Source organism: Oncorhynchus keta, chromosome 28 (assembly GCF_023373465.1).
Source record: "Oncorhynchus keta strain PuntledgeMale-10-30-2019 chromosome 28, Oket_V2, whole genome shotgun sequence".
Taxonomy (NCBI): Eukaryota; Metazoa; Chordata; class Actinopteri; order Salmoniformes; family Salmonidae; genus Oncorhynchus; species Oncorhynchus keta.
The window spans coordinates 57,707,733-57,732,434 of NC_068448.1; the positions used below are offsets into that span (position 1 = coordinate 57,707,733).

Sequence of the window (24,702 nt, forward strand, 5' to 3'; positions counted from 1 at the left end):
GAGAGATGAGGAAATGTTGGACAGGCATGGCTGAGTCAAATAGGAATCCTGACTTAATGATGTGGTAATTAAAGAACTCAGCCATGTGCTTCTTGTCAGTAACAACCACATCAACTTTAAGGGACATGGGCAGCTGTGAGGAGGAGAGTTCATTTTCCAGGGCTAACCATTTTCCAGAACTTCTTGAGGTTAGACCCACAGAGAGTGAACTGCTCCTTAAAGTAACTAACTTTGGCCTTCTGGATAGCCTGAGTGCACTTATTTCTCATTTTCCCGAACGAGAACCAGTCAGCCCGGAGTATGCGTGTGCCGAGCCTTTCTCCAAATACAATTCTTGAGGTGGAGTAACTCTGCAAGATTACGGTCGAACCAGTGGCTGAACCTGTTTTTAATTATAATTTTCTTTATGGGGGCGTGTTTGTTAACAATATCACTGAAGATATCAAAAAAGAAGGTCCAAGCTTCTTCGACAGAGGGGATCAAGCTGATTCTATACCAATTTACAGAGGTCAGGTCATGGAGGAAGGCTTGCTCATGAAAGTTTTTAACCTACGTCTATGACAAATCAGAACAGAACGCTTCACTGAGCAGCCATTACAAATACAGACTGTAAAACAGTGATCACTAAGGTCATTACAGAAAACACCAGACTGGTACCTATCAGGATTATTTGTGAGGATAACATCGAGGAGAGTACCCTTTTCTGGGTGTTTGGAGTCCTATCTTGTGGGATTGGTCATAATCTGAGAAAGATTTAGGGAGTCCCATTGCTTTAGGACTTGGTCAGGTGGTTTAAGCATGTCCCAGTTTAAGTCACCTAGCAGGACAAATTAAGACTTAGTGTAAGGGGTCAGGAGAGAGTTTAGGGCAGGTAGGGTACAGGCCAGTGCTGATGGAGGACGATAACACCCAACAACAGTCAACAAAGCGCTATTTGAAAGTTTAATGCTTAAAACCAGCAAATCAAATTGTTTGGAGACAGACTTTGTGGAGACAACTGAACATCCTTGGTAAAGATTGTCACTCCCCCACCTTTGGAAGATCCGTCTTGCCGAAAAAAGGTTATATCCAGGAAGGTTAACATCAGTAATCAAAACACTCTTTCTTAATCCGCCAATCCTTCTACTGGGGACAATGTAGACCGGATGTGGCGGATAACTGCCATTGCTGTGATTCATGCACAACCAAAAAAGGCCCCCAAGGTCGATTTCAAGCCCCCTTGCAGCAACACGGAGTTGGTGCTCCCATGGACCAGATCACCGTGGATGTGCTGGGACAAATCCACCAATGGTAATCGCTTCATCCCTGTGGCGATCAACTACTTCCCAAAGTGGCCAGAGGCCTATGTACTACCAAACCAGGAAGCAGAGACGGTGGCTGACACCTTGGTGGGGGACATATTCAGCCCTCAGTCATTCATCTGAACCAAGGGCGGAACTTCGAGTCCAAGGTCTTCGCTGAAATGTGTCCGATACTCAGGATTCATAAAATCAGAACCACCTCCATTCACCCGCAAAGTGACGGACTGGTAGAGGGGTTAATGCGCACCCTGGGTGCACAGCTGGACCTCATCACCACCTGAGACCAAAAGGACTAGGATGTCCAGCTGTCATTAGTCCTCCTGGCATGTTGTAGTGTGGTGCAAGATACGGGATGCACTCCTGCGCTTTTCATGTTGGGTCAGGAGCTTAGAACCCCTAAAGAACTGGCCTATGGATGAGCCCCTGACCCATTGAACCCCCCCAGTCACCAAAGTCCCGGATGGCCTCAACAGCTGTTCCCCGGCAACATCAGAGCCACTTCCGGGTGAAGTGGTAACCCTGATGGGGGGCACTGGTGCCCCTCTCTCACTCAGAGCTGGGCACCGTTGACCACTTACCCCCATTGCTCCAACCTGGAGGCCACGGCGTTCAAAGAGACCCCTGGTCAGTTCGGAGACTTTATCCTTGGGGACGAGGACTTGAGAGGGGAGCAATGTAATGACCCTCAGGGAGTTAGGGTGGGCAGACCCTGCCCCAACCTGGCAGCACCAGCCACGTTCATTGTTTATGGGGTTGTCATGGTAACAGAGAGTGGGGGCTACTCATTGGTTTTGTGAGGATATAACTAGTGGGGAGAGCCACATTTTGTCTCTCATGTTTATCTCTCGGGGAGATACCTCCTGCTGGACTGTGGATTATGGCTAGCTAGTTCAGGCTAGGTTGGTTGTTTTGTTGGTTGTTTTGTTCAGCTCCCTGTTACCCAGTTTTTTATTTAAGCTATCAAAGTTATACGATCGTGAAACCAGCAAAAGTCAGAATATCATAGGCCTGCAGTAGCTAAAGCTTAATAATAGCCACACATACCAAACCTTCACAAACATTTCTAAACTTTATTAGGGTAATATCAAAAGTAAGTCAATCAGTTGTATATAAGTAAAATACAACCATAAGAGCAAATGTAAACCAGGGAAAAAAACGCACTACCCTCCCCTGTGCGACCCCCCCCACCCCAAAAAACACACAACCCTCCCCATAGAATTTTTTTTTTTAAACACAACCCTCCCCTATTTTGGATTTTGCTGAGTTACAGTTCATATAAGGAAATCAGTCAATTGAAATAAATTCATTAGGCCCTAATATATGGATTTCAAATGACTGGGCAGGGGCACAGCCATAGGTGGGCCTGGGAGGGCATAGGCCCACCCACTTGGGACCAGGCCGACCCATAGAGGAGCCAGGCCCAACCAATCAGAATGATAAAAGGGCTTTATTACAGACATAATTACTCCTCCACACCCCCCACCCCCCTGACGATCTCGCAGGTGAGGAAGCCGGGAGTGTAGGTCCTGGGCTGGCGTGGTTACACGTGGTCTGCGGTTGTGAGGCCGGTTTGACGTACTTCTAAAGCGACGTTGGAGGCGGCTCATGGTAGAGAAGGAACATTAAATTATCTGGCAACAGCTCTGGTGGACATTCCTGCAGTCAGCATGCCAATTGCACACACTCTCAAAACTTGAGACATCTGTGGCATTGTGTTGTGTGACAAAACTGCATATTTTAGAGTGGCCTTTTATTGTCCCCAGCACAAGGTGGGGTGGCAGGTAGCCTAGTGGTTAGAATGTTGGAATAGTAACCGGAAGGTTGCAAGATCAAATCCCTGAACTGACAAGGTAAAAATCTGCTCTTCTGCCCCTGAACAAGGCAGTTGTTCCTAGGCTGTCATTGAACATAAGAATGTGTTCTTAACTGACTTGCCTAGTTAAATAAAGGTATGTTAAAAAAGGTGCTCCTGTTTAATCAGCTTCTTGATATGCCACACATGTCAGGTTCCTAGGCTGTCATTGAAAATAAGAATGTATTATTATTAAGCTTCAGCTACTGCAGGCCTATGATATTGTGACGTTTGCTGGTTTCACGATTATCTTGACTAAAGGATAAAATGCTCACTACAGGATGTGTGCTGAAAAGTTGAGAGATATTTCTGGAATCATGGACCAGCAATTTACACGTTGTGTTTATATTTTTGTTCAGTGAATATCCAGAATAAAACTGCCTCTGAATATCCTCAGGTGGCTACTTTACTATGATCATTGAGCCAAGATTTCAGTCTCCAGATGGTCTCTTGCTCTCACTTATGGAAATACGAAGGAGGTGGGCGGGTGCGGGAACAAGATTCCGGTTTATAAAGTGTTACTTTTGTCTCGAAGGACCAAATAATGTTGACAACGAGACTATATGTCCGAGAGTGAGGAGCGATATTTTGCTGTTTTATCGCGTCGACATTTCTGCAGTCTTAATTGATCTAATAACGCTAATTTTTGTTTCTCCCCACATTAGCAATATTTGAGTGGAATCGAAATGAAGCCTGCGATATTATGTATTTGCCTTCTTCAATTTGCAGCTGTCAACTGTAGGCTTGCAGCGCGTGACAAGACACATCTTGTTAAAATTAAAAGGACCGACAATAATTTGTCATCAAATTATTTTACGGCCAAGGAAATAGGTGAGTAGTCTATCCTAGTTTCATTCCCCTTAATTCGTCATCCAAAAATCCAATTGTCTTATTTCTCTTCAGTTGTACATTTATTGTATTAGCTAAATGATAAATATAGACGGATGATGAGAAAAGCATGTTATCATGCTATGAACTTTGCACAATGTATGGTTCAAGTCATTGCCATACATTGCCACTCTTCTTGTGTACATGCTGTATATATTTATTTTGTGTGTATGTATTGTCAATGTGACCACCACTGGAAGTCGGGAATCACACTTTGGAGATAATATATAGGAATGGAAAATATAATAATTAATATGCTATTAACATGCATGTGGGCACTTAGTTGGCTAAGATTTTGTTCTTCATATTTGTCTGAACTGGTAAAAAAAAATATTTTATTCAAAACATTAGAAATTGTAACCTGAATTAATTACTAAACATGTTTAATTCAGTACACTGTTCAGTAGCCTACCAAATCATCCTGTCAATAATTTACATGCAAGGTATTTTCATTTAGAAAATTAATATTGCTGTTGCTGGAGCGCTACCAAACTCTAGGTTTTCACTCCAACACAAATCTTGCACACCTCTTTCTAATAATTAGCTGGTGGATAAACTGAATTGGGTTCGTTACAACTGGGGTTGGAGGGAAAACCTACTGGAGGAGAGCTCTCCAGGAACAGGTTTGGAGAGCCCTGGACTTGATTTATTGCAGTACCTTATGTATTTGTAATGGAGACTGTTTTGCACTGGGGTAACAAATGTCACGTTTATTGTAAATGTGACTAATAAAAACCCTTGTATAGCAATACACCCCCCAGAGTCTACACATATCCCTCCTGCTCTGATCAGCTTTGACCTAAGCACGTTCTTAGGTCACAGCATGTCATGACCATCTTAGTGGAAGGTCGCCTAATCATCCAAAGCCACAATGCACCAGACATGGCTTCAAATACTATTCAAAATCGCATTAAAAAAATACATCTTTGCCTGGTGTAATGGACCAATAGAATAGTCCCAAATTGTAAAACCAATTTGCCACTCATGGTAGGCTAAACTCAACATATTTAAATGTTATTTGAACCCAGGTCTGCCACCTCAACACAGAGTTGCCATCTCAAGCAGTTTTTCTCTCCGATACTCTGCTGCTGCTCACTCACTCCGTTACATTCAGAGATGAGCAACGATACTATCGTGTTACTATTACAAAATATTTGGAAGATCAATGTATAAAAATAAATACCAAATACTTTTGTAAAGTATTGTATTTAATCTAAATAGTTATTTTTATTAAATACAATACTTTTTTGAAAGTACACACTTTCACTACAACAACATTCTCAGTAACGGTACAATTTTTTCTAAAAACTTGCTATAGCTAAGTTTCCATCCAATTGGTGACAGATTTTAATACAAATATTCTCAAATCTGCATAAAAACAATATGTGCATTTTCCCACCAGAGATGTGTTTCCATCAAATGTACTTGTTGCAGAAAAAAATGCTGTGTGATCACGTAGTGCATGCACTATACACACAGAGTTTGTGTTGTAGATATGTGGCAGTGGAGTATGGGACTGAGGGCACACACTGAGTGCCTTGGCAGCAGCTAATGGGGATCCATAATAAATACAAATACGATGTAGAGTTGAAAATGCGATGGAAACTCACTTAACGTGTATTTTTTATTTGGTACATGGGAATTTAACCGCAAAAAGTAATGTCGTGTGTGTGTGTGTGTGTGTGTGTGTGTGTGTGTGTGTGTGTGTGTGTGTGTGTGTGTGTGTGTGTGTGTGTGTGTGTGTGTGTGTGTGTGTGTGTGTGTGTGTGCACGTGTTTGTGTTGCTTCACAGGCCCCGCTGTTCCATAAGGTGTATTTGTATCTGTTTTTTAAATCTGATTGTACTGCTTGCATCATTTACCTGATGTGGAATAGAGTTCCATGTAGTCATGGCTCTATGTAGTAATGTGCGCCTCCTCATAGTCTGTTCTGGAATTGGGGACTGTGAAGAGACCTCTGGTGGCATGCCTTGTGGTGTATGCATGGGTGTCTGAGTTGTGTTTTAGTCGCTTAAACAGACAGCTGGGTGCTTTCAACATGTCAATACCTCTCACAAATACAAGTAGTGATTAAGTCAATCTCTCCTCTACACTGAGCCAGGAGAGATTGACATGCATATTATTAATGTTTGCTCTCCGTGTACATACAAGGGCCAGCCGTGCTGCCCTGTTCTGAGCCAATTGCAATTTTCCTAAGTCCCTCTTTGTGGCACCTGACCACATGACTGAACAGTAGTCCAGGTGCAACAAAACTAGAGCCTGTAGGATAGTGCTGTGAGGAAGGTACAGCAGCCCTTTGTTATGGTCAGACTTTTCCCCAAACTTATATCTCCCTCACTAACTTCAAGTATCGGCTGTCAGAGCAGCTTACCGATCGCTGCAGCTGTAACCAGCCCATCTGTAAATAGCCCATCCAATCAACTACCTACCTCATCCCCATATTTTTTTGCACACCTGTATTCCTACTTGCACATCCTCATCTATTACTCCAGTGTTAATTGCTAAATTGTAATTACCTCGCCACTGTGGCCTATTTATTGCCTTACCTCTTAACTGAATTTGCACACATTGTATACAGATTTTCTATTGTGTTATTGGCTGTTTTTTTTGTTGTTTTTTTGTCCCATGTGTAAGTCTGTGTTGTTTTTGTCGCACTGCTTTATCTTGGCCAGGTCGCAGTTGTAAATGAGAACTTGTTCTCAACTGGCCTACCTGGTTAAATAAAGGTGAAATAAAACATCTTAGCTACTGTTGTATCAATATGTTTTGACCATGACAGTTTACAATCCAGGGTACTCCAAGCAGTTTAGTCATCTCAACTTGCTCAATTTACACATTATTTATTACAAGATTTAGTTGAGGTTTAGTGAATGTGTCCCAAATACAATGTTTTCAGTTTTTGAATAGTTAGTCCTAACTTATTCATTGCCAGCCATTCTGAAACTAACTGCAGCTCTTTAAGTGTTGCAGTCATTTCAGTTCCTGTGGTAGCTGATGTGTATAGTGTTGAATCATCCACATACATAGACACACTGGCTTTACTCAAAGCATGGCATGTCGTTAGTAAATATTTTAAAAAGTAAGGGGCCTAGACCGCTGCCCTGGAGAATTCCTGATTCTACCTGGATTGTGTTGGAGAGACTTCCATTTGAGAACACCCTCTGTGTTCTGTTGGACCGGTAACTCTTTATCCACAACATAGCAGGGGGTGTAAAGCCATAACACATGTTTTTCTGGCAGCAGACTATGATCAATAATGTCAAAAGCTGCACTGAAGTGTAACAAAACAGCCCCACAATCTTTTATCATCAATTTCTCTCAGCCAATCATCAGTTATTTGTGTAAGTGCTGTGCTTGTTGAATGGCCTTCCCTATAAGCATGCTGAAAGTCTGTCAATTTGTTTACTGTAAAATAGCATTGATCTGGTCAGACACAATTTTTTCCAAAACTTTACTAAGGGTTTGGCAACATGCTATTTGAGCCAGTAAAGGGGGCTTTACTATTCTTAGGGAACGGAATGACTTTAGCTTCCCCCCAGGCCTGAGGGTACACACTTTCTAGTAGGCTTAAATTGAAGATATGGCAAATAGGAGTGGCAATATCGTCCACTATTATCCTCAGTAAATTTCCATCCAAGTCGTCAGACCCCGTTGCCTTGTCGTTGTTGATAAACAGTATTTTTTTTCACCTCTTCCACACTCACTTTATGAAAATTACAATTCTTGTCTTTCATAATTTGGTCAGATATATTTGGATGTGTAGTGTCAGCGTTTGTTGCTGGCATGTCATGCCTAAATTTGCTAATCTTGCCAATAAAAAGTCATTAAAGTAGTTGACAATATCCATCGTTTTTGTGATGAATGAGCCATTAGATTCAATGAATGATGGAGCTGAGTTTGCCTTTTTTCCAAAAATGTAATTGAAGGTGCTCCAAAGCTTTTTACTATCCTTCTTTGTCATTTATTTTTGTTTCATAGTGTAGTTTCTTCTTTTCATTCAGTTTAGTCACATGATTTCTCAATTTGCAGTAAGTTTGCCAATCGGAAGTGCAGCCAGACTTATTTGCCATTCCTTTTGCATCATCCCTCTAAACCACACAATCTTTCAATTCCTCATCAATCCACTGGGATTTAACCATTTTTACAGTAATTTTCTTAATGGGTGCATTCTTATTAGTAATTGGAATAAGCAATTTCATAAGTGTGTCAAGTGCAACTATCATGTATACCCCCTCTCCGGCCTCTGGGTCATCAGGCTGCTGATTATCCCGCACACCTGTCACCATCGTCTCGCACACCTGCACCTCATGACAATCACCTGGACTCCACCTCCTTGACTATCTTCCCTATATCTGTTACTCCTCTTGGTTCTTTCCTCAGGTGTTATTGACTCTGTTTTCATGTCGGTTCGTTTATTTCGTGTTCATTGTTTATTTTATTTATTTAAACACTCACTCCCTGAACTTGCTTCCTGACTCTCAGCACACTCGTTACAGCAACATCTGTTTGCTCGTCATTACACACCTTCGAACAACAAATATTATTTAAATCCCCAACATAGGAATTCCTATAAAATGTATTGTATGACCTCTTATACACTATAATAGGCCCAGCCTTTATAACTTTGATTTTCCTAGATATGGCTACTATATTGTGATCACTACATCTGATGGATCTGGATACTGCTTTCAAGCACATTTTTGCAGCATTGGTAAAGATGTGATCAATACATGTTGATTTCAATTCCTGTGCTGTTTGTAACTACCCTGGTAGGCTGACTGATAACCTGAACCAGGTTGCAGGCACTGGTTACAGTTTGAAGCTTTTTCTTGAGTGGGCAGCTTTGATGAAAGTCAGCCAATATTTAAATCACACAGAAAATATACCTCTCTGTTGATATCACATACATTATCAAGCATTTCACACATGTTATTCAGATACTGACTGTTAGCACTTTGTGGTATATAGCTGCTTCCCATAAGAATGGGCTTTATGTGAGACAGATTAACCTATAACCATATTACTTCAACAGTATTTAACTCTAATCTTTACAGGAATGTGGTTCTGAATATTAACATCAGCTCGACTGATGGTTTTCTCACCAAAAAATTGTGTTATTTAGCAAGTGTGCCCACTCTTGGTATTGGCACCTGTTCTCTAGCCAACAGCGAGCAGATAGCCAGCTGGATTGCTAGAGTGCACGTAAAGCCTACATATATTTTTTATTTGTCAAACAGCTGCCAAGCATCAATGATCATGTCACCAGAATAAGACCCTCAATATGTATTGGAAAGGAGCATCAAGCTCATCACCTTGCACTTTCACCACTCTTTGAAGTTCATAATTTATTTAATCTGTAGCCTAATAAACTGCATGGTTTCCGAAGTCATAGTGGGAGGACCACAGATCATATCATTGTGTAACTCAATTTACTTCGATATGATGGTTATTGTATCAATATCTGCGCATAAAGGCATTTCCACCACAATTTCCTGCATAATACATTTTACAGACACAAAAAGATCCCACCATTTCGAACAAACAAATGATCTGTCTGCATTTATGAAATTACACCGAAACATCGTATTTCCATCACAGCTGTTTTTTATTTTGACTTTACTTGCATAAAAACTGTGAATGGAAACAGGGTTTATGACTGTGGTATGTAGTTGTTTATTTAGTTTACTTTATGTAGTTGTTTATTTAGTTTACTTTACTTTTGACTTTTGAAACATATCTTGTTACAAAATACATTGCATTATAAGTCAGGCCAGTGAAAAACAAAATACTCAAAAATCTTTGAAATAGGTATTTCAAATGCATGTAACAGAAATCTCTGGTTACACCCTGCTACATTTAAATAGCCCTGATTTGTGACAGGGGTGATGAAGATGTACAAAAGTTCTGCTAATTATTGGTGATAGACACACACGACAAATGCATACAGTTTCCATTTGTTAACCTTGCTGCCATGGCTGACAACTTATATACAGTAAGTGAAGTGAACATGGGGTTTTGATATTCAGATCAATAATAGCAATAACATCTGTTTCCTATTATGCTGTTTGGCGTTTCACTATATTTTTGGACGGTTATTCTTGTTATTCGATTTACTTCAACCCCAGAATGTTGTAATCTCTAATCGGAATTAAGGAGGTGTCTTATGACTATTCCTTCTTTCTTTCCAACAGAGCTGTGGAACCAGGCGAAACCCAGAAGGTTGTTTGCCAGAAGAGGAATCCAGGAACACCAGAGATTGCATGTGACGGTAAACTGCTGGGGATTATGTTGGGATCATTTCTGAGTTACAGTACTCTACTGCTTTTTGATAACATCATACCCCCCCCCCCCTTTTTATTTCACATTTATTTAACCAGGTAGGCTAGTTGAGAACAAGTTCTCATTTACAACTGCGACCTGGCCAAGATAAAGCAAAGCAGTGCAACACAAACAACAACACAGTTACACATGGAATAAACAAACATACAGTCAATCATACAATAGAGAAAGTCTATATACAGTGTGTGCAAATGAGGTAGGACAAGGGGGGCGAGGCAATAAATAGGCCATAATGGCAAAATTCTTACAGTATGGCAAATTAAACACTGGGGTGATAGATGTGCAGAAGATGAGTGTGCAAGTAGCGGTACTGGGGTGCAAAGGAGCAAAATAAATAACAATATGGTGATTAAGTAGTTGGATGGGCTACTTATTGGCTATGTACAGATGCAGTGATCTGTGAGCTGCTCTAACAGCTGGTGCTTAAATCTAGTAGTATCTGGAGATATGAGTCTCCAGCTTCAGTGATTTTTGCAGTTTGTTCCAGTCATTGGCAGCAGAGAACTGGAAGGAAAGGCGGCCAAAGTAGGAATTGGCTTTGGGGGTGACCAGTGAAATATACCTGCTGGAGAGAGTGCTGTGGGTGGGTGCTGCTATGGTGACCAGTGAGCTGAGATAAGGCGGGACTTTACCTAGCAATGACTTATAGATGACCTGGAGCCAGTGGGTTTGGTGATGGATATGAAGCGAGGGCCAGCCAACGAGAGCATACAGGTCGCAGTGGTGGGTAGTATATGGGACTTTGGTGACAAAACGGATGGCACTGTGATAGACTGCATACAATTTGCTGAGTAGAGTGTTGGATGCTATTTTGTAAATTATATCGCAGAAGTCAAGGATCGGTAGGATAGTCAATTTTACGTGGGTATGTTTGGCAGCATGAGTGAAGGATACTATGTTGCAAAATAGGAAGCCGATTCTAGATTTCATTTTGGAGATGCTTAATGTGAGTCTGGAAGCAGTTTACAGTCTAACCAGACACCTAGGTATTTGTAGTTGTCCATATATTCTAAGTCAGTACCGTCCAGAGTAGTGATGCTGGACAGGTGGGTAGGCGTGGGTAAGTAGTTGGTGAACCAGGCGAGGCAGTCATTTGAGAAACCAAGGATGTTGAGTCTGCCGATAAGAATGTGGTGATTGACAGAGTCGAAAGCCTTGGCCAGGTCGATGAATACAGCTGCACAGTATTGTCTCTTATCGATGGCGGTTATGATGTCGTTTAGGACCTTGAGCGTGGCTAAGGTGCACCCATGACCAGCTTGGAAACCATATTGCGTAGCGGAGAAGGTACGGTGGGATTTGAAATGTGGCACCATCATAGGGTGCCACCTTTCCAAAAAGTAATGATCAAATTTCTGCCCTACTACAGCTGCCCCGGTCAACTGTAAGTGCCATTATTGTGAAGTAGAAACGTCTAGGAGCAACAACGTCTCAGCCGTGAAGTGGTAGGCCACACAAGCTCACAGAATGGGGCCGCTGAAGCGTGTAGTGCGTAAAAATTGTCTGTCCTCAGTTGCAACACTCAGTACCGAGTTCCAAACTGCCTTAGGAAGCAACGACAGCACAAGAACGTCGGGAGCTTCATGAAATGGATTTACATGGCCGAGCAGCTGCAGACAAACCTAAGATCACCAATGCGCAATGCCAAGCGTCGGCTGGAGTGGTGTAAAGCTTGCCGCCATTGGATTCTGGAGCAGTGGAAATGTGTTCTCTGGAGTGATGAGAGAGAACACATCCTATGGACGAATCTGGGTTTGGCGGATGCCAGGAGAACACTACCTGCCACAAAGCATAGTGTCAGCTGTAAAGTTTGCTGGAGGAGGAATAATGGTCTGTGGCTGTTTTTCATGATTTGGGATAGTCCCCTTAGTTCCAGTGAAGCGAAATCTTAACGCTACAGCATACATTGACATTTCTAGACGATTCGGTGCTTCCAACTTTGAGGCAACATTTTGGGGAAAGCCCTTTCCTGATCCAGCATGACAATGCCTCCGTGCACAAAGCGAGGTCCATACATAAATGGTTTGTCGAGATTGGTGTGGAAAAACTTGACTGGCCTGTACAGAGCCCTGCCCACAAACCCATCGAACACCTTTGGGATGAATTGGAACACCAACTGCGAGACAGGCCTAATCGCCCAACATCAGTGCCCGATCTCACTAATGCTCTTGTGGCTGGATGGAATCCCTGCAGGAATGTGCCAACATCTAGTGGAAAGCCTTACCAGAAGAGTAGAGGCTGTTATGGCAGCAAAGGGGGAACCAACTCGATACTAATTCCCATGATTTTGGAATGAGATGTTTGATGAGCAGGGGTCCTTAATAAGCTCAGGAAAAAAAGAAACAGCCCTTTTTCAGTACGCTGTCTTGAAAAGATAATTAGTACAAATTCAAATAACTTCACAGAACTTCATTGTGAAGGCTATAAACACTGTTTCCCATGCTTGTTCAATTAGCCATAAACAATTAATGAACATGCACATGTGGAACGGTCGTTAAGACACTAACAGCTTACAGACAGTAGGCAATTAAGGTCATAGTGATGAAAACTTAGGACACTAAAGAGGCCTTTCTACTGACTCTGAAAAACACCAAAAGAAAGATGCCCAGGCTCCCTGCTCATCTGTGTGAACATGCCTTAGGCATGCTGCAAGGAGGCATGAGGACTGCAGATGTGGCCAGGGCAATAAATTGCAATGTCCGTACTGTGAGACGCCTAAGACAGCGCTACAGGGAGACATGACAGAGCGTTGATCGTCCTCGCCGTGGCAGACCACGTGTAACAACATCTGCACAGGATTGGTACATCCGAACATCACACCTTGCGGGACAGGTACAGGATGGCAACATCAACTGCCCAAGTTACACCAGGAACGCACAATCCCTCCATCAGTGCTCAGACTGTCCGCAATAGGCTGAGAGAGGCTGGACTGAGGGCTTGTAGGCCTGTTGTAATGCAGGTCCTCACCAGTCATCACCGGCAACAACGTCACCTATGGGCACAAACCCACCGTTGCTGGACCAGACAGGACTGGCAAAGGGCTCTTCACTGACGAGTTGCGGTTTTGTCTCACCAGGGGTGATGGTTGGATTTGCGTTTATCGTTGAAGGAATGAGCGTTACACCGAGGCCTGTACTCTGGAGCGGGATTGATTTGGAGGTGGAAGGTCCGTCATGGTCTGTGGCGGTGTTTCACAGCATCATTGGACTGAGCTTATTGTCATTGCAGGCAATCTCAACGCTGTGCGTTACAGGGAAGACATCCTCCTCCCTCATGTGGTACCCTTCCTGCAGACCCATCCTGACATGACCCTCCAGCATGACAATGCCACCAGCCATACTGCTCGTTCTGTGTGTGATTTCCTGCAAGACAGGAATGTCAGTGTTCTTTCATGGCCAGCGACGAGCCCGGATCTCAATCCCATTCAGCACGTCTGGGACCTGTTGGATCGGAGGGTGAGGGCTAGGGCCATTCCCTCTAGAAAAGTCTGGAAACTTGCAGGTGCCTTGGTGGAAGAGTGAGGTAACACCTCAGCGAGAACTGGCAAATCTGGTGCAGTCCATGAGGAGGAGAAACACTGCAGTACTTAATGTAGCTGGTGGCCATACCAGATACTGACTGTTACTTTTGATTTTGACCCCCCTCCCCTTTGTTCAGGGACACATTATTCCATTTCTGTTAGTCACATGTCTGTGGAACTTGTCCTGTTTATGTCTCAGTTGTTGAATCTTATGTTAATACAAATAGACCTGACCTTTACAGTGTAATATCGATATGATTCCACATCCCACGCAACCTGTTCTCTATATCCATATGTGCCTCAAACCTATGTGATGGGCACCGTTTTCTTTCCAATCTGTCCCACACAACAGATGGCATGGGATGTGTACTCGTCTGCTAAATGGCATTTATTATTATTATCTTTCTAGACATTAGACCACAAATATCCCATTGACATCAATGCAAGATGAATGTGTTAGATTTGTCTACAAACCCGTATTGCGTAGTAAGACCTCAACAATTTTGAACCATATCTAATTATATTCCTATTTCTCATACAGTATGATGATTACTAGCTTACAGAACATCAACAAAATGTATTTTGCACAGCTGGAGGCGAGGCTGCTGGGGAAATGGAGTGTACTTAGTTCTGAGTGGTTGACAGTCCAATATAGTATTGGCTATAATGTGTTGGCATAATGATTGCATGTCTGCATCCCAAATGGAACTATATTCTGTATATGGTGCACTGACTTATGACCAGGATCCATAGGGCACCCTATTTCTATAGTAGGGAATAGGATGCCATTTCGAACGCAGTTGCATGAGTGCTCAGTTAGGTCATACATCTTGAAACAGTCAGAGGGTAAGGGCTTGTCAGTTAATCACTTTTCCCTTGTGTGTGTGTGTGTGTGTGTGTGTGTGTGTGTGTGTGTGTGTGTGTGTGTGTGTGTGTGTGTGTGTGTGTGTGTGTGTGTGTGTGTGTGTGTTATAAAATCCCAAGGTGAAGCCTGCCCCACCAACCCCTCATTGTTCCAAGGTGATGGAGAGCTGTATTCCCCACTCTCGCTGCTGTGATCCCTGTGCCTCCTGTCACTGTCGCTTCTTCAATTCCATCTGCTACTGCTGGAAACTGGGATGCCACTGCCAGAAGAAATCTTAAACATACTGACACACACACACACACACACACACACAAAACATTCCACTGTACTACTGGGCACTGGGCTGTCATACCTGAAGATCTGAAGACATACGTTTACATACACTCACACGTGCACACTCACACACCACGGGACACACAATCACTTATCCTCTAGTGCTGCCTGGAAGTAGCCCACCTACCTCCCTTTCAACACCTGTACCACCTTACACACTCATCGTGTGCTACAATATTATACAATATTTGTAGACTACATTATGTTTACATGTATTTACTGTATATGTCAACACTATCTACATGTAAAGTCAGATATTTGTGGGGTATAATATAATTAGGATATACCTGACTGTGAAACTGCAATTAAGCTTGTTTGGACTGCCCAAATATCTTAATAAGCAGTAGTTTTTACAAGGGCTAAGGATATACTTTCCATGTATTTTCTCTCCATTGTGTAATTGGTTTGAATTGGTTTTTACTGTCGGTTTGAGAGCAGACAAAAACCCACAAGTGGAATAATGGTGGCATAGTTTTACATTATGTATGCTAATGAATGGCAATACACATTTTATATTCATGATATGCCAAAATTACTCAACATTTATTTAGGTAGCTGTAAAGACATAATGCATTATGTTGCAGGCTTCAAGCAAATATTTGCAGAAAATAGCACGTGTTACGTTGATGTTTAGGTGACTTAGTGGCAAGCTCCACTAGCCTTACTAGTGAGAAACTAGCAAATGTAGGATGGCCTGAGTGCCAGTATGTTTTTGCTATCATGCCAACTCCTTGTCATTCTGTGCGTTTGGCTTGACAAGGACAGCAATAGAGTTGGATGGACAGCTAAAAAATATCTAGGTTAAGAGTGATACAGTAGTTTGCTTCTGGTATCGCCAATGTTGCAGACTATTTTACCTCTTCTTTTCAATAAAAGGACTGCTTGTCAGCACAAACTTTACCCAATACAAACCAATACTGCCTTACAAAGGCAAAACACAGTAACTACACTATTGATCAAAATTGAGTTAAGACTGAAATCAGGCTTTGTAGTATCTGTTTTATCTTGTGACAAAGTTTTCTGGTTCAATTATGTTCCGTTTCAGAGAAAGTGGTGTGTGAAATTTTGCATTAACTGCAGAATCCAAGTAAAAACCAAGGGAAAACCTGGTGATCTGAAAATAATATTTGAGTTCCGGAAAATCGTTGGAAATAGAGAGAAGTGGAAGGAACTGGTACCACCGTGTTTTGACAACAGTTACCCGCTCTGCCATACGAAGCCAAAGAGCAGTAACTACAAAAACAGTGAAACTGAGAAAAATGGCTTTAAAGTTGATTTTCTTTCCAGACAAGTATGTTGTGGGTAGATAAGTGAAGTATTTTTTTTTACGCATATCAACCATGACCACTGATTTAACCTATGGACCTTATGTCAAATATATTACCATACAGCGTCAAACAGGAAAAACAACAAGAAAGTTGGATAAACACATTTAGATTGTATATACTGCACGAAGTCAAAACATTTTTTAAGTATAAACATTCTGCGTGGTGAAGTAGTCCTAACCTTATGGTGAAAAAATGCTTGAGGGTTGCTGCGATACAACATTCAAAAGATGAAAACATAACTACATAACACCCTTAAATACAGTTGGAATGTAGTTAGAATTATCGAACTGCAGAACTGTCAAACTGTTTCTATCAAACATAAAAACAAGATAGTTGGATGAAAACGTTTAGATTGTAGATGCTGCACTTTGCATTACCCATATAGTTGTTTAAAGTCATACAAAGGCAGAGTGTAGTATCTGCATAGGTAAAATCAGTGGTCATGGTTGATATGCATAAAAATTACTTCATAATAAAATTATACATCAGTGCATTGTCACTTATCTACCTACAACATATTTGGCTGGTTATCCCAAAAACTTTAAAGCCATTTTTCTCAGTTTAACTGTTTCCATAGTTAATGCGTTTTGCCTTTGTAGGGCAGAATACATCGGTACTCTTTTGGCTCATATTGATCCCACACTCGTACAATCCACTTGATGATAATCAATGTCCCGTTGCCATTAAAAGAATGGTGTGTTAAACAGGTACTTTTTATAAAAACAGAATCTTACTGTTATAAAAGTAAGCGAGATCTTACTATTTTTGATAACCAAACACTGAATGAATGTTTTTAACCAAGCTGCATGGTCTAAATAAAGCTCTATAATAAAACAAACTTCATGATTAACTCATTGTACTTCGTTCATTTTCAACAACTGTGTGAAATGATTTCAACAAGAAAAGTTCAAAAACAGATTGTCACGACCTGACCGTAGAGAGCTTTTTATGTCTCTATTTTGGTTTGGTCAGGGTGTGATTTGGGTGGGCATTCTCTGTCCTTTTTCTATGATTTGTATTTCTTTGTTTTGGCCGGGTATGGTTCTCAATTAGGGACAGCTGTCTATCGTTGTCTCTGATTGGGAACCATACTTAGGTAGCTTTTTCCCACATGGGTTTTGTGGGTAGGTATTTTCTGTTTAGTGTTTGCACCTTACGGGACTGTTTCGGTTTAATTTATTCTCTTGTTATGTATCAGTGTTCAGTTCAATAAATAAATAAATAAACAAACAAACAAACAAACAAACGTGAACACTTACCACGCTGCGCTTTGGTCCGACTACTCTTCCTCATCCGACGACGAAAGCCTGTTACACAGATGGAGTGAGTCTTTAAATACAGTGCATTGTCCGTTTAAGAATGTTGTTGTTAACTTGCCATAAGTTACATATGTGAGGGGAAAATATGCAGAGTGGGAAGGAGGCTGTGCTAAGACTGAAATGAATTAGGCTGTATTTTAAAATCCATACCTATAGTTGAACTAATCAATTCAAAAGGAATATCTTAAGTGAGACATGCGAGTAACTATATTTGAACAACATTTGCCAGGCGTGTGGCACTGTTTAACATTATATAAATATTTTTTCAGTTTTGTATGTCACAACAGCGTGAAAGATTTCCATAATGCATGCATTTCACCAAGACCAAAACATCAGTACAAACATTTAACAAATCGCACATCTCAGAGAGATCATTATCTATCTTACTCTACACATTTAAAGATGAACCTGTGTTTAAAGAAGAATCTGGAGAGCTATGGGTTTGAGTTCCTTACAATGACTGCATTATGTTTTTTATTATGTGAACCCAGCTAGAATTGAACTCACAATTGAACCCACAACCAATTGGACCACACAAATCAATTCTATATAGCATTTCACAGAACCTATTCATGCAAAATAACTGAAAGGCACATGTAAAGGCATGCAGGTTACAGTGACCCTTGAACATACCTCACTGGGCGCACACTGGTTGAATCGACATTGTTTCCACGTCATTTCAATGAAATGACATTGAAACAACGTGGAATAGACGTTGAATTATGTCTGTGCCCAGTGGAACAGTACATTCAACTCCAATGAGGCCTCAGACAATCTTGCCCATTGTGGTTTCTTTTTTTCTGGACCATATGTTTTAGATCTGTTCCATGCAGAGAGGTAATACTGTAACGCAGCGGGACAGAAAATATTATTTTGGGCGACACAGAGAAATGTGTTAAACTAAATTCCACGAAATGTGTTATTTTTTTGTAGAAAACTACTACTGCCTGCTATAGATGTCTCCTATAGTACACGGATAAAAATGAATCAATGCAAAAGTTTAAATATGGTCAAATGTAACATGTTTGGAGTGAGTTGGTGGGTCCCCCCCACTCTTCACCATTACAAGAACTCTGTCAGTTGGATCACTATCTACAATTTGGCCCCAGTTCCGCATGTACACTGCTCAAAAAAATAAAGGGAACACTTAAACAACACAATATAACTCCAAGTCAATCACACTTCTGTGAAATCAAACTGTCCACTTAGGAAGCAACACTGATTGACAATAAATTTCACATGCTGTTGTGCAAATGGAATAGACAACAGGTGGAAATTATAGGCAATTAGCAAAACCACAGACCACTTCTCAGTTCCTATGCTTTCTGGCTGATGTTTTGGTCACTTTTGAATGCTGGCGGTGCTTTCACTCTAGTGGTAGCATGAGACGGAGTCTACAACCCACACAAGTGGCTCAGGTAGTGCAGCTCATCCAGGATGGCACATCAATGCGAGCTGTGGCAAGAAGGTTTGCTGTGTCTGTCAGCGTAGTGTCCAGAGCATGGAGGCGCTACCAGGAGACAGGCCAGTACATCAGGAGACGTGGAGGAGGCCGTAGGAAGGCAACAACCCAGCAGCAGGACCGCTACCTCCGCCTTTGTGCAAGGAGGAGCAGGAGGAGCACTGCCAGAGCCCTGCAAAATGACCTCTAGCAGGCCACAAATGTGCATGTGTCTGCTCAAACGGTCAGAAACAGACTCCATGAGGGTGGTATGAGGGCCCGACATCCACAGGTGGGGGTTGTGCTTACAGCCCAACACCGTACAGGACGTTTGGCATTTGCCAGAGAACACCAAGATTGGCAAATTCACCACTGGCGCCCTGTGCTCTTCGCAGATGAAAGCAGGTTCACACTGAGCACATGTAACAGACGTGACAGAGTCTGGAGACGCTGTGGAGAACGTTCTGCTGCCTGCAACATCCTCCAGCGTGACCGGTTTGGCAGTGGGTCAGTCATGGTGTGGGGTGGCATTTCTTTGGGGGCCCGCACAGCCCTCCATATGCTCGCCAGAGGTAGCCTGACTGCCATTAGGTACCGAGATGCGATCCTCAGACCCCTTGTGAGACCATATGCTGGTGCAGTTGGCCCTGGGTTCCTCCTAATGCAAGACAATGCTGCTGGAGTGTGTCAGCAGTTCCTGCAAGAGGAAGGCATTGATGCTATGGACTGGCCCACCCGTTCCCCAGACCTGAATCCAATTGAGCACATCTGGGACATCATGTCTCGCTCCATCCACCAACGTCACGTTGCACCACAGACTGTCCAGGAGTTGGCGGATGCTTCAGTCCAGGTCTGGGAGGAGATCCCTCAGGAGAACATCCGCCACCTCATCAGGAGCATGCCCAGGCGTTGTAGGGAGGTCATACAGGCACGTACTGAGCCTCATTTTGACTTGTTTTAAGGACATTACATCAAAGTTGGATCAGACTGTAGTGTGGTTTTCCACTTTCATTTTGAGTGTGACTCCAAATCCAGACCTCCATGGGTTGATAAATTTAATTTCCATTGATAATTTTTGTGTGATTTTGTTGTCAGCACATTCAACTATGTAAAGAAAAAAGTATTTAATAAGAATATTTCATTCATTTAGATCTAGGATGTGTTATTTTAGTGTTCCCTTTATTTTTTTGAGCAGTGTATATAACTTCCATGGCGAGCTCTTTAATTTTTTTTGTTTTTTGAAAAAGCTGTTGCGCAGCAACTCACTGCCTTCCTGAAGGCAAACAATGTATATGAAATGGTTCGCCCTGTTTTAGACCCCATCATACCACTGAGATGGCACTTGTGAAGGTGGTAAATAACCTTTTTAATGACATCAGTCCGAGGTTCTGCATCTGTCTTCGTGCTCCTAGACCTTGTGCTGCTTTTGATACCATCGATCACATTCTTTTGAAGAGATTGGAAACCCAAATTGGTCTATACGGACAAGTTCCGGCCTGGTTTAGATCTTACCTGTCGGAAAGATATCAGTTTGTCTCTGTGAATGGTTTGTCCTCTGACAAATCAACTGTAAATTTCGGTGTTCCTCAAGGCTCCGTATGAGGACTACAGTTTTCACTATATACAGTATTTTACCTCTTGGTGATGTCATTCAGAAACTTAATGTTAACTTTCACTGCTATGCAGACGACACACAGCTGTACATTTCAATGAAACTTGCCCTCCCTGGAAGCCTGTTTCAGACCTAAGGAAGTGGATGGAGGCAAATGTTCTACTTTTAACCTCGGACAAAACAGAGATGCTTGTTTTTGGTCCCAAGAAACAAAGATTTTCTGTTGAATTTGACAATTAATCTTGATTAATTGGTTGTACAGTCGTCTCTAATAAAACTGAAGAAAATTATGCAGACAAATGTATCCATGCTTTTGTCACTTCTAGGCTACCCAGATAAAGCACTAAATAGACTTCAGTTAATGCTAAACACGGCTGCTAGAATCTTGAATAGAACCCCAAAATGTGATTTATTTTACTCCAGTGCTAGCCTACACTGGCTTCCTGTTAAGGCTAGGGCTGATTTCAAGGTTTTACTGCTAACCTACAAAGCATTACATGGGCTTGCTCCTACCTATCTTTCGACTTGGTTCTGCCGTACATACCTACATTGTACGCTACGGTCACAAGACGCAGGCCTCCTTACTGTCCCTAGAATTTCTAAGCAAACAGCTGGAGGCAGGGCTTTCTCCATTTTTATGGAATGGTCTGCCTATCCATATGACAGACGCAGACTCTGTCTCGATCTTTAAGTCTTTATTGAAGACTCATCTCTCCAGGAGGTCCTTTGAGTGTCGTCTGGCCCAGGATTGTGAAGGTGAACGGAAAGGCACTGGAGCAACGAACCGCCCTTGCTGTCTCTAACTGGCCAGTTCCCCTCTCTCCACTGGGATTCTCCGCCTCAAACCCTATTACGGGGGCTGAGTCACTGGCTTACTGGTGCCCTTCCATGCCGTCCATAGGAGGGGTGCGTCACTTGAGTGGGTTGAGTCACTGACTTGATCTTCACCCCCATCCCCCTTGGGTTCGCGCCGTGGGGGAGATCTTCGTGGGTTATACTCGGCCTTGTCTCAGGATAGTAAGTTGGTGGTTGACGATATCAATCTAGTGGTGTGGGGGCTGTGTGTTGGCAAAGTGGGTGGGGTTATATCCTGCCTGTTTGGCCCTGTATTGTCGGATGGAGCCACAGTGTCTCCCGACCCCTCCTGTCTCAGCCTCCAGTATTTATGCTGCAATAGTTTGTGTCCGGGGGCTAGGGTCAGTCTGTTATATCTGGAGTATTTATCCTGTCTAATCTGGTGTCCTGTGAATTTAAATATTCTCTCTGTCTCTCTCAGGGCCTGAGCCCTAGGACCATGCCTCAGGACTACCTGGCCTGATGACTCCTTGCAGTCCCCAGTCCACCAAGTCGTGCTGCTCCAGTTTCAACTGTTCTGCCTGTGGCTATGGAACCCTGACCTGTTCACCGGACGTGCTACCTTGTCCCAGACCTGCTGTTTTCAACTCTCTAGAGACAGATGGACTGGAAGAGATACTCTGAATGATTTGCTATGAAAAGCCAACTGACATTTACTCTTGAGGTGATGACCTGTTGCACCCTCAACAACCACTGTGATTTTTATTTTGACCCTGCTGGTCATCTATGAACATTTGAACATCTTGGACATGTTCTGTTATAATCTCCATCTTGGACAGCCAGAAGAGGACTGACCACGCCTCAGCCTGGTTCCTTTCTAGGTTTCTTTCTTTTCTTTCTAGAGTTTTTCCTAGCCACCGTGCTTCTACACCTGCATTGCTTGCTGTTTGTGGTTTTAGGCTGGGTTTCTGTACAGCACTTTGTGGCATCAGCTGACTATAAATACATTTGACTGAGAGGGAGATCTTGCGTTAAATGAAATAAAACAACATTTACATTCCTGCCGTTTCATGGACTTTACATGCACCTTAGCCAAATGCATTTAAACTCCGTTTGTCACCATTCCTGACATTTAATCCAAGTAAAAATGCCCTGTCTTAGGTCAGTTAGGATCACCACTTTAATTTAAGAATGTGAATTGACAGAATAATAGTAGAGAATGATTTATTTAAGCTTTTATTTCAGCCAGTGGGTCAGAAGTTTACATTTACTCAAGTAGTATTTGTTAGCATTGCCTTTAAATTGTTTAACTTGGGTCAAACATTTCAGGTAGCCTTCCACAAGCTTCCCACAATAAATTGGGTGAATTTTGGCCCATTCCACCTGACAGAGCTGGTGTAACTGAGTCAGGTTTGTAGGCCTCCTTACTCGCACATGCTTTTTCAGTTCTGCCCACAAATGTTCTATAGGATTGAGGTCAGGGCTTTGTGATGGCCACTCCAATACCTTGACTTTATTTTCCTTAAGCCATTTTCATTGTCCATTTGGATGACTCATTTGCGACCAAGCTTTAACTTCCTGACTGATGTCTTGAGATGTTCCTTCAATACATTCACATAATTTTCCTGCCTCGAGATGCCATCTATTTTGTGAAGTGCACCAGTCCCTCCTGTAATAAAGCACCCCCACAACATGATGCCACCCCCATGCTTCACAGTTGGGATGGTTCTTCTTCAGTTCTTCGGCTTGCAAGCCTCCCCCTTTTTCCTCCAAACACAACGATGGTCATTTTGGCACACATTTTTGTTTCATCAGACCAAAGGACATTTCTCCAAAAAGTACAATCTTTTTCCCCATGTGCAGTTGCCAACCGTAATCTTTTTTATTTTTTTATGGCAGTTTAGGAGCAGTGGCTTCTTCCTTGCTGAGCTGCCTTTCAGGTCATATAGGACTAATTTTACTGTGGATGTAGAGATAGTGTTTTACCTGTTTCCTCCAGCATCTTCGCAAGGTCCTTTGCTGTTCTGGGATTGATTTACACTTTTCCCACCAAAGTACTTTCACCTCTAGGAGACGGAACGAGTCTCCTTCCTGAAAGGTATGACGGCTGCGTGGTCCCATGGTGTTTATACTTGCTTACTATTGTTTGTACAGATGAACGTGGTACCTTCAGGTGTTTGGCAATTGCTCCCAAGGATGAACCAGACTTGTGGAGGACTACAGTTTTTTTTGAGGTCTTGATTTTCTCAAGTCAAGCAAGGAAGAACTGAATTTGAAAGTAGGCCTTGAAATACATTGTAAGGGGTGCGTACTGGCGGAAGTGAAGTCAGGCACAGGAGAGCAAAAACTGGGTTTACCACAGAGCAGTTCAATACATAAAACCACCGGCATCCAGAAAAAACAATTAATGGGTACAAAACCCGTCTTACACCAGATAAGTGTACATGCACGTACAAAAAACAATTTCGGACAAGGACATGGAGGGAACAGAGGGTTAAATACGCAACATGTAATGAGCAAATTGAAACCAGGTGTGTGGGAAGACGAGACAAAACAAATGGAAAATGAAAAGCGCATCGATGATGGCCAGAAGACCGGCGCCGCCGAACAAGGAGAGGAACCGACTTCGGTGGAAGTCGTGACATACATCCACAGATACATCTCCAATTGACTCAAATGATGTCAATTAGCCTATCAGAAGCTTCTAAAGCCATTACATAATATTCTGGAATTTTCCAAGCTGTTTAAAGGCACAGTCAACTTAGTGTATGTGAAATTCTGACCCACTGGAATTGTGATACAGTGAAATATTCTGTCTGTAAACAATTGTTGGAAATATTACTTGTGTCATGCACAAAATAAATGTCCTAACCGACTTGCTTTAACAATACTTTGTTAACAAGACATTTGTAGAGTGGTTGAAAAACAAGTGTTAATGACTCTGACCAAAGTGTATGTAAAGCTCCGACTTCAACTGTACATAAGAGTTGGGGGGAAAACCCTTTAAGTTCCAGGACTAACAAATCAGGGAGTGGACCCCAACACCCGAAGGGTGAGCTTGAATTCCTTGACTTTCGTCTCAAGCCTCCTGGTCGTAAAATCTTGGGGGG

The 24,702-nt window shown here is 42.4% G+C and overlaps 1 protein-coding gene across 1 annotated transcript; it reads left to right on the forward strand.

Annotated features, from left to right (window-relative positions):
* The first annotated feature begins 3,520 nt into the window (after positions 1-3,520).
* Positions 3,521-17,269, forward strand: LOC118360500 (agouti-signaling protein-like). Its single transcript, XM_035739746.2, has 3 exons — positions 3,521-3,984; positions 10,232-10,308; positions 14,884-17,269. The coding sequence occupies exons 1-3, from the start codon at positions 3,840-3,842 to the stop codon at positions 15,040-15,042; spliced, it is 381 nt and encodes a 126-aa protein (XP_035595639.1). The 5' UTR covers positions 3,521-3,839; the 3' UTR covers positions 15,043-17,269.
* Positions 17,270-24,702: the final 7,433 nt, after the last annotated feature.

Excerpts from the sequence above, each read along its gene's own strand:
- LOC118360500 (XM_035739746.2), top strand. The coding sequence starts at position 3,840 with ATGAAGCCTGCGATATTATGTATTTGCCTTCTTCAATTTGCAGCTGTC. Across the intron at positions 3,985-10,231 it reads TTTTACGGCCAAGGAAATAG|AGCTGTGGAACCAGGCGAAA; the intron begins GTGAGTAGTCTA and ends TCTTTCCAACAG. Across the intron at positions 10,309-14,883 it reads ACCAGAGATTGCATGTGACG|GTGAAGCCTGCCCCACCAAC; the intron begins GTAAACTGCTGG and ends TAAAATCCCAAG.